Below are 12,663 nucleotides of genomic sequence, written 5' to 3'. Positions count from 1 at the left end.
CTACTGGAAGGGGGGTATGTCCAAGTTTATTGTACTGTGTGCATAATAACAGTCAATAGTTTGTCCTAATCCCCCCTCTCTCAATTGCAAAAGGTCATTTACACCATCTGAGATGACTCAATTAAACCCCTGACTCATCTAAACCCCATGGAATTAGAAGGCAGATTAGCCAAAACCTGAAACATTAGTACATATGTGTCTTTGTGTGTGAATGAACTATTGTGAGTGTGTGGTGGTGGTGGTGGTGAGGGGAGAGGGGGGGGGGAGGTTGGGAGAAAGTGCAACCAACATGTTTCATCTTGGTGTACATAATGCTGTGATGAGACTGCAGGATTAAAGTTGAAACAAATCATTTGAACTGTTGCAAAATACAACAAAGTTAGGACTTCCTTGATACTGTACCATGTGTGTGTGATATTTCCATAAACAGTATGATACTGTAAGCTTACCAAGCCTACCCAAAGCTGAAGGTATTTAATAGAATTCCCACCCCCCTAAAAAAATATGACTTCATAGAGAAATAAAAATGTAGTGATTATATAAATGTAAAAATTGATCAAATATGAGAAAAAATGCATACTGTAACATAGTTTTCCTTAAAATCACTAATTTATTAAGGCCTGCTCGAGAAAAAAAAATATGACCTCATTTTTTTTTTGGACTTGAAAATCCCATTGGAAGTGAAGTCAGTCTAGACCATTTACTGTAGACTGCAGGACTTCTCAGGCATGCACATGCATGTGAAACCAGGCCAAGAACAAAAGGCTCAAACATAATTTTACTTTCTTGTTTAAAGTTCCCATGTCCCAGGAGAGTGGAGGTGTTGATAAGGAGCTGAATGCCTTTTGCTTGGTTTACTGAGGCAGGTGTGGGGGAAGGTGGAACTACGTAAATTGTTTCATCTTTGTGTAATTCTGGGTTGACCATGCAGGATTACACTTGAATGAAATCATTTGAACTGAACTGTTGTAAAATATAATAAAAGTTACTGTATGATCCAAACAAAGTTGAAGGTATTGAATAGAATTCACCCCCAAAAAATTATTAGTATTTTTTTTTGAGGGGGGGGGGGTGGGAAGGGCGGGGGGGGGGGGCGGGAAGGGCGGGGGGGTGTTCTTCCCCGATTTAATTACACATGCAAGGTCTAATTATAACGCAAAATGCAACATCATAGAGAAATAAAAATGTAGGGACTTTATAAATGTAAAAATTGATCAAATATGAGAAAAAATGCATACTGTAACATTGTAACGCTGTGCTCACCACAAACAAGGCGGGACCCCGGTACTGAGGTGCGAATGGGTAGAAACGCCACCCACAGCCACAGTGGCACATCTGGAGAGTGGATGGTCAAGGTAGCAGGGTCAGGATTGGAGAGGTGAGGTTAGTCTTGATATTTGCCGAGGTCAGAGGTAGGAGCCAGTAGAATAGTCAGAGTCCGAGTGCCGTGGTCAGGGTTTAAAGCCAGTAGGATCGTAGAAGTCCGTATGCCATGCTCAGGATTGGAGAGATGTGGTAGGTCTGAGGTAAGCTGGGGTCAGTAAGCCAGAGGTGTGGAGTCCAAGGTTAAAGCTGGGTCAGTACACAGGAGATCAATCTGAAAAGCAAGGCAACGGGGCACAAGACAAGGCTAGGAACCAGGAAGTGGGAGAACAACGCTAACTGGAACTATGCACAGCCAAAGTGCAAGTGGCACAGCTGAGCATATATGGGAGATCAGGACCAATGAGACAGAGGCGAGGAGTAGAGGTGTGGCCTCAGCAGAGGCAGGTATAGGTGGAGCGGTGCAGGAGAAGGTGGGCGTGATAAGGAGATGATGAGTGTTGACGTGCAGCTGGGGAGCGGTGCACATGCGTCATGTGTGATGCCATAACCGGTGGGCCGGAGCCAGACTCTGCGATGGCCATAAGGATCTCCATGAGCATGTGCGCTGTTTAAACGGGGGTTGCGTAAGGCAGCAGGTAAGGAGGAAGTGCGTTGCATTGGACGCGCTCCCTGATTCCTTACAACCATAAAGTTTTCCTTAAAGTCACTTATTTATTAAGGCCTGCTCAAGAAAAAAAATTATGACTTCATTTTTTTTTTTTTGAACTTGAAAATTCTATTGGCAGTGAAGTAATTCTAGACCATTTAATGTAGACTGCAGGACATCTCAGGCATGCGCATGCACGTGAAACCAGGACAAGAACAAAACATAATGTTACTTTCTTGTTTAAGGTCCCATGGCCCGGGGGAGTGGAGGTGTTGATAAGGAGCCAATAGCCTTTGCTTGATTTACTGAGGGAGGTTTGGGGGAAGGTGCAACTATGTAAATAGTTTCATCTTTGTGTAATTCTGGGTTGACTGTGCAGGATTACACTTGAAATAAATCATTTGAACTGAACTGTTGTAAGTAAAATATAATAAAAGGTACTGTATGAACCAAAGTTGAAGGTATTGAATAGAACCCCCCCCCCCCCCAATTCATTAATATTATTATATTATATCATATTTTTTTCCTGGGTTTCTTGCCCAAATAAATTACACCTGCAAAGCCCAATTATACAGTAAAAAGCAACCGCATTGCTAAAATAATGTTGTGATTTGAACAATGTTGAAATTGAGGAAATATTTTAAAAAAAGCATTACATAAAGTGTTTCTTCAAATCACTCATTTATGAATCCATTCTCAAAGGGAAAAAAAGGATATGCCTTTTATTTTTTACTTGACATGAAATTCACATTAGCAGTGAAGTCATTCTAGCCAAATTACAGTGCAGGTCTTCTTATCAGCCATGCAAGACTCGAAGCATACGTAATGTGTCTTTCTAAATGAATGTCCTGGATCGGCCGGGGGAGGTATTGATAACGAGTCAAATGCTTTTTTCCTTGGTTTTGTAGGGGGAGGGGGGTGAAATGCTGCTCAATTGGTCTGTCTTACAGTACTGCATGATGATTGTGAAGGATTAGAAAACAACAGTTTGAACTGTTTGCAAATTTAGTTATTTTCTAAATCTTAGCATTGATTAAATATGTAAAAAAAGCATTACTTAATGTTTTCCATTAACCATGAAGTGGTATACACTACCTGTATACCAGGCTGCTCTCCTCGGCACCTCACACCATCCCCCCTGCTGGGCCCCATAATCAAATTATGCGGGGGGTCATGTGTCGTCACGTTGCCATGGTAATTTGACGCCGGGTTACCATGACGACGCATTGCTGGAAGGGAAGGTACTATAAGTGTATTACAGAGGCTTCACACGATCCCCCGGCATTTAATTTAAATGCCTGAGGGGAGAGTGCAGAACCTGTATAACTGCCGCGCCCCCTCATAAAATCTAGCGCCCCCCCAGGAGACTTAAAGTTAATACTGTATAGTACATTATCTTTACCTTCATTTATCTTCATTTTAAACTTTGCCAACCGGGTAGAGATGAACCAATGTCAGAGGTGTATTGTGCGTATAAGCTGGGGTCACTCATGTAATCTGCATTATATGTATCTTCCTTATATACGTTGCCAACCGGGTGGAGATGACCCAATGTCAGGGGTGTACAGCATTGTGTGTAACAGCCGGGTCACTCATGTAATCAGCATTATAGTTCACAGGTGCCTGCTGTTGATGGTATTCAGGCAGGGCCAAGTAGCAAGGACTGCTGCTCACCAAGTTTTCAGTCACGGTCGGCCCGTTATTGCAATAGTATTGGGAAGCCGGATGGGTTCCTTTACACTGCAGGTTCGGAAAATACGTACTGTACGAATCTTAAATGGATAAAACCCGACCTTTCTTCTTTTGCAGTCGCCATAAGCAAACATATCAGCAAAAGCTGGGAGCATAGGCCAATATCCTCTTGTACAGGTATCTCCCAGAGGAGGGGCTGTGCGAAAAAAGCAATCCTCATTAGTTAATGTTTGCCTTATCATATGCTTCTAGCCACGTTTGTCCGGTGCAAATTTGAAGAATTCATATTTTTCAATTATATAGTCGTAAATCTCGGCTAAAGTCGCCTTCTTATCTGTTCCAGCATTCATTGCAGAAAATATGAGAAAAGCGTAACTGCATTGTGGTTTGGTATAAGGACTTGACATGATATCCATTCAATAAGCGCAGGGATAGCAATGTAGAATAACGGGACAAGCATTGTGTATACTGTGGAGATTTTAATTATGAAACGCCTACATTTGATAACGTCTTCAGCGATCAATGTCAATTTACAATGGATGATTGTAGTGGGCACTCTTTTTATCTAGTTTTTAAACACCTGCAAATTGACTACACACAACTCACTGGTTGCCCTGTGCAAAGGGATTCACTTTTGCCATCTGGCGGAAACATGCAAAACTGCACCCAAACAAATCACAATCACAGTAATCACAGTAATCACAGAAAATCAACAATGGTAAACATGCGTGTGATTGGCAGCCTTCACGGAAGACTAACGAGTGAATTCCGTGTGGAATACAGCAGACTTTACGAAAATGGCGCCGAGAAATGATCGAATAATGACTGCTGCATCTGTATGTGCTTTCATTTTCTGGTGCTAAGTGGGGCTGCTCATTTAAATAATGCCTCTCGGGAACAGCTGTACGAGTGATGTTGTTTTGTCTCCCTGTCACAGCAACACATTTTGGGCTGTGACCATATTTAATTTGTAAATCGTTACAAGGCTACTTTCATTGTTAACCACCCATTTTTCTTACATGTTATTTCTGATCATCCCTTACACCCTCTTGCTTGTAGCAGGGACGGGGTAGGGCAAACATGGAAAGTAAACAGGCAGTCAAAATGTAAGCAATAAAGGGGGCTCAAGTGTAAGACAGAGACAGAGGCTGGGATACTGTAAATAGTAAAGCTGGGCACTTTCACACCTGTTTTAGTTCCTAAAATGTTTTTGTTTTTTTGTGTTTTGGATTTGATCGTTGTTTTGGCTTGAAATTTTTCGTGTTTGGGTTCTAGTTTGGCTATAACTCTATCTGTTTGGCTTTAGACTTTACCACACTACAGTAGCTCTGCTAGGTTCTAATTGTACTCATACTGTTTTGCCCATCTCTAATAAAGTGCTCTGTTTTATTGTTTCCATGTCGTGGCACCACCTCAGAGTCCACTAGTGTAGAGCTGGTGCTTCTGATACTAAATTTGACGGATGTCCTGTGGATTAAACTGTCTGTTATTCTACAAAACCATTCTTAATTGCATATTTCCTAAAACTATAAATCCCTTTCCCGCTTCAAACATCTTTTCAAGCACCCCAGCCATTATTTTAGCTTTATCGCAGGGAAAGTCTTCCAATGCAAGTTTCTTATGAGTGGCAACTCTTATATATAACCTCTTCTTAGCACGGTTTTCATGGCATATTCTCATCCAACACCTAAGGAGTTAAAAAAAACGCTTGTCCCATCAAAAGCAGATCTGAATAATGTTGGGGAAAAAAAGGGAAGAGAGAAGGAAGGAGTATCTGCTGATATTTTAAACCCTGACATGTTCTCTTGGGATACAGTACATGTGATTTCACACCTCTCTCTAGCTGTACTTAAGAACAAACTCACTAGCAAGCAGCGAGAGAGGGAAAAAAGAGAGGACCGTGTTTATCCCTGAATCTGCTGGTCATGGAGCTGCTCTTCCAGCAGTTTTTCACTGTGCTGGGAATTCTCTTATGCTTGTACCTCATGCTGAAGTTTTTTAGATTCCTGAAGTACCTATTTCCACGTCTCTGGAAAGCTTTGCCTCGGTCTTTCTTTCGTTCAATGGGAGAATGGGCAGGTAATGCAATCATTCATACATTATTCTTATTTTATGTTACCACTGAATTTACTGGCGTAAAAGTACATTTTAATTTGATCTCAAAAAGTGTGTCTCGTGGTTTTTAGAAATATGCATTCACATTACGTACGGACGTTCTCCCTAACAATTAGATTGTAAGCTCTTCGGAGCAGGGACTCCTCTTCCACAATGTTATTTTTATGTCTGATGCACTTATTCCCATGATGTGTTATTTGTAGTTATTTGTTATTTATATGATTATCAAGTGTATTACTACTGTGTAGCGCTATGTACATTAATGACGCTATGTAAATAAAGACATACATACAGTACATACATTAGGGTCACCCTAATCTTCTCACTTAAATTCACATTCCAAAAGTGGTTAAAAGATAAACATGTTATTTTAATTTATATCTATGCTGTACCTCTCCATCTCCTAAGCAACAAGCTGTGCAGGCACTTTTAAAATACTCAAGTACTCTACAGCGTCCTTCAGTTTTGTTAAAATTGTTCTACAAAAACGCAAGCCTGTGCAAAAAGGTAGTAAGTATTATGTTGCAATAGAAGAATATTTCTTGACCAATTACCAATCGAAACAGAATGTGGGTTTCATATAGTGTTATCAGTAATCTTTATCTATAAACACTGAGAAAGTTATATATTTTTAAAACATGTTGAACAATGGTTGCAGATGCTTGTATTAACCCTTACAGGCAAGAGCGGAGTGTAGTCTATTGTGCTTGAGTATAGTTCAAGTGCATTGACCTAATAATAAAGAATGCAAAGTTTTTACCCCGAAAGGAAGAGAAATGCGATGATTTTTTTTCTCATAAGCAGACGACTATGAGAAGGAAGAAAGCAAAACGTACTATGATAGACATCCCACGCATTGGCCGAAAACACGGTGCAAAAAAAGCCAAACAACTGACTATTTATTCAGCCAGTGGGTTTCAATTTTTTTTCTCCAGGTTAGCTAATTTCATAATGCAACAGTTCACAATGTTTCGTTGACAAATCATGACTCGATTTGAAAAAGCAACGAGTACTGCATTACAGCTACATCAGATTAAGAGTAATAATGACAAATATCTTTTCCCCCCCCAATATTTGTTTTGTTGATGATCAATGCATGCGGTAACATTGCATTGAACTAATAGATCAAAAAGTGTTAAACACAAACAATTGCTCACATATCAGGCATAATTTAGTATCCTACATAAAAGCACTCAGAGTGGGCTATAGCTTAATCTTCATTAAGCATCTTGGCAAACCTCACAGGTTAGTTGCTAAAACATGGTATTAAGTTTAAAATGTTAATATAATTATTTATCCTTTCCTGTATTCGTTGCATTTTACAATGACTAAGGTTTTGTATTTGAACATTGCTTGATTAAAGCTGTGCTGGGCTTTGAAGATGAAGGATCAGTGTAAGGAGAGAGGGACTAAGACACAGAAAATAACCCCCTATTCAATATTATGAGAAGTATGGTAATTCAAGTCAATGAAACTTCGTGCACTTTTAAATATGTGTTACCCGCTAGTCGATATTTTGAGAAGAGGGGTAGAATGGCAAAATTGTACAATTCCACACAATTGTATATAATTGAGACATACAATATTCTACAAGTGGGCCAGTAGATAATAAGATCATCAGTCCAATATAAATATATAAATACTAGAGATGGACTAATAGAAAATTACTGGCAAGATGAAGAAGAGGTGAGACTTAGCCATATGCAGTTATCTGCACAATGTAAGGGACATTTGTTTCTCTGCGTGCAACCAGACTGTGGGTACTGCAGCAGTGAAGGATATGGAGGGAGGTTGGATTGGCACTAGTTGTATAAGAAGTGGTTTCCAGCCCTGGATGGTGTCACTAATATTTGTCCAAGAGGATGTCCATCACTATCACTGCATTTCACATCACTACCGAAGGAAATGAAAGAAGTGAGCATCCAACTAGTTCAACCATAATAATAATAATAGCATGTTCTTGTATAGCGCTGCTAATTGTACGCAGCGCTTTACAGAGACATTTTGCAGGGAAATCTATGTTTTTGATGCCTGAGACACAGGGAGATAAAGTGACTTGGCAAGGTCACAAGGAGCCGACACCAGGAATTGAACCAGGTTCCCCTGCAGCAATCTCAGTGTTAGTCAGTGTCTTTTACTCACTGAGCCACTCCATCTCATGGAAATGACCATAATGTGTGTCTCACTCATTGGATCTGGGTACACTCCTGAATCTCATTTTATGTTGGAAATGACATACAAAGCCAAGTAGATCCATTGATTTGTGATTTTGTTTAGAATGGATTTTTGTTTTGCATTTACTGAAGTGGATCAGTGTTGTCACAAAGCAGAAATGAGAAATTAAGAAAGCATGTACCATATGGAAATGCTTAGGGATTACATTACATTTAATGTCACTAAACTGCTCTGGGACTGCCAGTCCTTCTCAGTCTCATGCCAACAAATTCAACCCTTTTATACCGTGAAGTTGTTTTCTTTCTTCCTACTCATGCGGCTACTCTCTCCAACAATTGTTGACATTAGGTACTGACATCACTCCAGTGTCTGCTGACAGCCGGTAAAAAATGTGCCATTTCTTAGATTGGCGTCAGAGGAATGTTTCCTAATTGCTTTTTACACAATAGAGCATTTGTATTTGTCTTATCTAATAATTTGTGATATATTGACAATCATTTTTCCTATTCGTATAGTGAGACACATACGGAAAGACTTTTTCTTGCAAAGCAGAATTATTTATTTTTATTGAAGACGCGCAGCAAACACAATGGTTGTCCTACAAAGACATGTCAAAGTGGAGAGTCTTGGAGTTTGTTTCTATATAGTATAACCTTGTTTCTTTGTTGCAGCAGTAAATATGGCGAGAACCAGAAGGAATATAGAAAGCTCCCCCATATCAAAAGATACATTTCTCAGTTAGTAAACAGCGTATGTAGACCCAAAATGTATCATGCACTGTTTTCTAACACACTACATCACACAGCCTTTCACTCTCCAATCGCATTCTCTGTTGACTACCATAATCTGTGCCATTCCCCAGTGGGTGACCCTATCACCCCACATGTTGTACGTGCACCTTTGCATTCCACTCTAATCTTTGTATACAGCATGTAGTTGCTTATCAGTTATAATTACAGAACATTCTGACTTTCACATTCAAAAAGTTCCAAAACAAGTTATTTTGCAATCAGGGACAAATCGTGGATGAGCAGTGTTTTCTGACCGGTTAAAATCTACAGTATCTTTGCCAGAGTATTGCTCTAGTCTACCAGATATTTAACGAAAGTCCCCACTTAACCAGCATGTTCTATGTTTATTTTCTGTCTGATACATGCAGGGGTGCTCAACTCCAGCCCTCAAGACCCCCCAACAGGTCAGGTTTAAGGATATCCCAGCTTCAGCACAGGTGGCTGAATCAGCGGCTCAGTCGAAGAAATGCAAAACTATAAAGAACCAGCACACACTGGATTTAGATGTCTAAAACAAGGACTGGATGCAAAAAAATGCACCAGATTTATTAGTGCAAAACAAATCCCGTTGCCTCTTTTGTAGATCTGGTGCAGTTTTTTGCTCCACTTTTTCAACCAGGAGACTGTTGGGGCTAATAATTAAGGTGCAATAGTGTCTACAGCGAGGAAACTCACATTTAAGTCAGAGATCGGCATTATTGCTTTTAATGAATAGTGCTTTTTGATACATAACTGCGTAATCACACTTCTGCTAGTGAGCAACACATTGCAGTGCTTCTTACAGTACATGCTCCTGGGGCAGTGAAGGCAGTAATTACACACACAGATATTCAGGCAGCCCTGCTTTGTGGATCTTTAAGGCACCTTAGGCTTTTCATAAAATTATTGGGGAATTAGGACTATTTACACGTGTTCTGTGTGCCAGAGACCAACGCTGTTAAAATCATTTTGTTACACAATGCGTTACTACTCCGTAAAAATGAAACATCGGTTAGCTGGTAATATTTCTGCATTTTTTTTATGGAAGTTAAAGCATTGTATGGTTATCATTCCACAAATGATTCATCCTGAGCGTGGTATTTCATTTTCACAGAGCTGCGACTCAGTGTGTAAAAATATGATCGTTACAAGTAAACTGAATAAGTATATCACTCCAATCCTGCAGTTACATGACCGTTGAACCTCTGATCACTGCCCCTTCGGTAAGTTCACATGCCATCCCCCCAAAAAACACTCTGGCTATGGGTTCTAATAGTCACAGCTTCATTACCCATACTATTGCCAGGTAGAGCAGTCTGATCAGATTACAGCCCCCAAATATTTAATTTAACCACTCAAACAAGCATTTCTCACTCGCCGCCGACGCTGCACATGGCCCAGCGAGCTCAACCAAGTCCAAACCGAAAGCATTTTTTAATGGAAACTGCACGGCCTCATTTAATCCACCATCATGAGCATCTAGTAACAATCATCTCCAGCCGTGTTTAATCACAACATCCAAATCGTTTATGTTTTCCTTTTTTGTGTTGAAATTACAACTGACTACTATTCTTGTATTTTAATTCGTTCCCCCCACGCTACCCCACCCCACCATGTTTTCTATATTTTTATATCAGCATTTAGACACACGTGTAACAGCAGTTATTACCATGGCTAACGTGTTGCAGTGTAACATGCATAAGGGCTGTTATAGAGTGTGTGCGGCCGTGCGCACGCGCGTGCCTATTCGAAGGCGCGTGCACGTGCTGCATGCTTTTTGTAAGTATACTGTGAGAGCTGTGAAGGTACAGTGTTTGTGTGTTTGTGTGTGTTTGTGTGTGTGTATGTATGTGTATGTATATATATGTGTGTGTGTGTGTAATTTATTAAAAAAAAAACATTGGTAAAAATAAAATATTTATAAAATTTGTGCAGACACAAATACATACATGCATACATGTATACACACACACACACACACACACACACACACACATATAGATACATTCAGCACCAGTAGCGGCGCGAAAAGATGATTTTCGTCGTCTTCGCAGCTGTCTGTCGGCTCCCCGCTCCCTGCCTTGCGCAAGCGCGGCCCTTGTATAGAAGGGCTAACCTCAGCCATCTGTAACTGCCGTGCGCACGCACGGCTTAGCACGCCCCGTCACTATAGAACGGCCCTAAAGCAGCAGCAAAAGGAAAGGTGCGTCATCGCACCTACTGTAGATCGTCAGAGGCGGCAATAATGTTACATCTGTACAGTATATCATACAACAAATACAAGTGTACCTGCAATTTCTCCCCTGGAAAAAAAGAGGGAGGTCGAGAAAGAGGGAGGGAATGGGGAAGGGAGGATTGAGGTGGGAGGGAAAGCAGAAGGAAGAGCAGAAGGGGGAGATGAGGGAGAAGGAGAAATGGGGGGGGGAGTGGGGGGGAAAGAGAGAAAGGAGGGAGGGAGGGGAGAAATGTCTGATGTAGTGCATTCCTGGCAGCCATCAAAGAAGCCACAAGATTGAAGACTAAAGCCTTACATGTCCACTTGCTCTAAGCTGCTTTAAATAAAAAACATTGTACATACTGTACATTGATCTGTATGAAACAAAAAAACTGGCATATGTCTGTAAGGTTATATCACAATGAGCACATTTATATTAATGCATAGAGTAAACAATCGTTTCGATGGTTTCCTGTCCTTTAATGTAATGCCACAATGGGTGTCATGCATTGACCAGCATTAACTAACTAAAGACAATGTGTACTGTATTTACGATGAATTAAAGCTGTACTAAGTAGCTGTTTCACACTGCATCCACCACTAAGACCTTTCATTTTGGGGTTTATTGAGGGTTACCTACAGTATCATTGTCTCTTAGCTACAAAATGGATATAATAATAGTATTTAGACAGGGTAAGAAAAGTAACCTAGTATGGTCACTCAGTTTGTAGTGTAAGAATTATAAATTTAAAATCGTTTATTGGTCAAAAAAGATAAAATATTGGGTATTACAAAACAACTTTAATGTGCAGCAGAGATCCCAGTAAGAGTCCTATTAAGGGCTCTGGATCCAGTGCCGGTACTACTATTAACTGGTTAGATTTGGTCACTGTATCTGAGCATATTGCTCAATGGTCTGAAATAAATCACTTGTTCCAAAAAGAATTGGGGGAACTTTGAATAAGTAAAGGGGATATTGTTAACCACCACCCAATTGAACTGCAATATATAGTAGCCAATACTAGAGACCTGCTGGTAGATATAGGCTCACACTTAATAGTGCGGGCTTATCCTCCAAATCTGTTTATGGAGAATAGATCTGAACATATAGTTCCTTGATGGTCAGAAAGGTGCAAAATTACATTTCACAGATGATTCTAGAAAGGTAAGGCAGTGGTTAAAACCTAATGCTATCCCACTAGTGATACATGGAAGTCCCCAAAGGAGTTAGTAGTAAAAACTGCCAGAGGGGTACATCAATAGTAATGGTCAGTCAAGCAGAGTCCGAGAGTATGAGGAAGATCCACAATCTATATCAACCTGATTGTGGTACAATAAAAATCTTCCTCCAAATTGCCTCAGTTACATATATATATATGCTGGCTACGGAAGAACAACGATCTAAAGTAGCAAGATCTTAGTGCATTCACAATCTTCCTCCAATAAGCCTCAGTAGATTATATAAACTTGATTCAACATATTGGTATGGTGGTTTAAAGTATGCCCTGTGTGAGCACTCAGAGACTGTGAGGTCTGTTACAAGTGATTTATTTCAGATCATTGAGCAATATGCTCAGATACAGTGACCGAATCTAATCGGTTATTAGTAGTACCGGCACGGATCCAGAGCTCTTAATAGGACTCTTACTAGGATCTCTGCTGCACATTAAAGTTGTTTTTTAATACCCAATATTTTATCTTTTTTGACCAATAAACGATTTTAA

The 12,663-nt window shown here is 40.2% G+C and overlaps 1 protein-coding gene across 3 annotated transcripts in view; it reads left to right on the top strand.

The window, feature by feature from the left end:
• The first annotated feature begins 5,469 nt into the window (after positions 1-5,469).
• Positions 5,470-12,663, top strand: part of HSD17B3 (hydroxysteroid 17-beta dehydrogenase 3) — a 119,740-nt gene continuing 112,546 nt past the window's right edge. For all 3 annotated transcript variants that reach the window (XM_075599165.1, XM_075599168.1, XM_075599160.1), the window contains exon 1: positions 5,470-5,743. In XM_075599165.1, the coding sequence (XP_075455280.1) occupies positions 5,590-5,743 (154 nt within the window). In that variant the 5' untranslated portion in view covers positions 5,470-5,589. The remainder of the gene's footprint in view (positions 5,744-12,663) is intronic.

The sequence above is a fragment of the Ascaphus truei genome, chromosome 1, assembly GCF_040206685.1.
Source record: "Ascaphus truei isolate aAscTru1 chromosome 1, aAscTru1.hap1, whole genome shotgun sequence".
In the NCBI taxonomy this organism is placed as follows: domain Eukaryota; kingdom Metazoa; phylum Chordata; class Amphibia; order Anura; family Ascaphidae; genus Ascaphus; species Ascaphus truei.
Note: the sequence above shows the minus strand (reverse complement) of the source record. Positions and strands in the feature narration are given on the sequence as shown.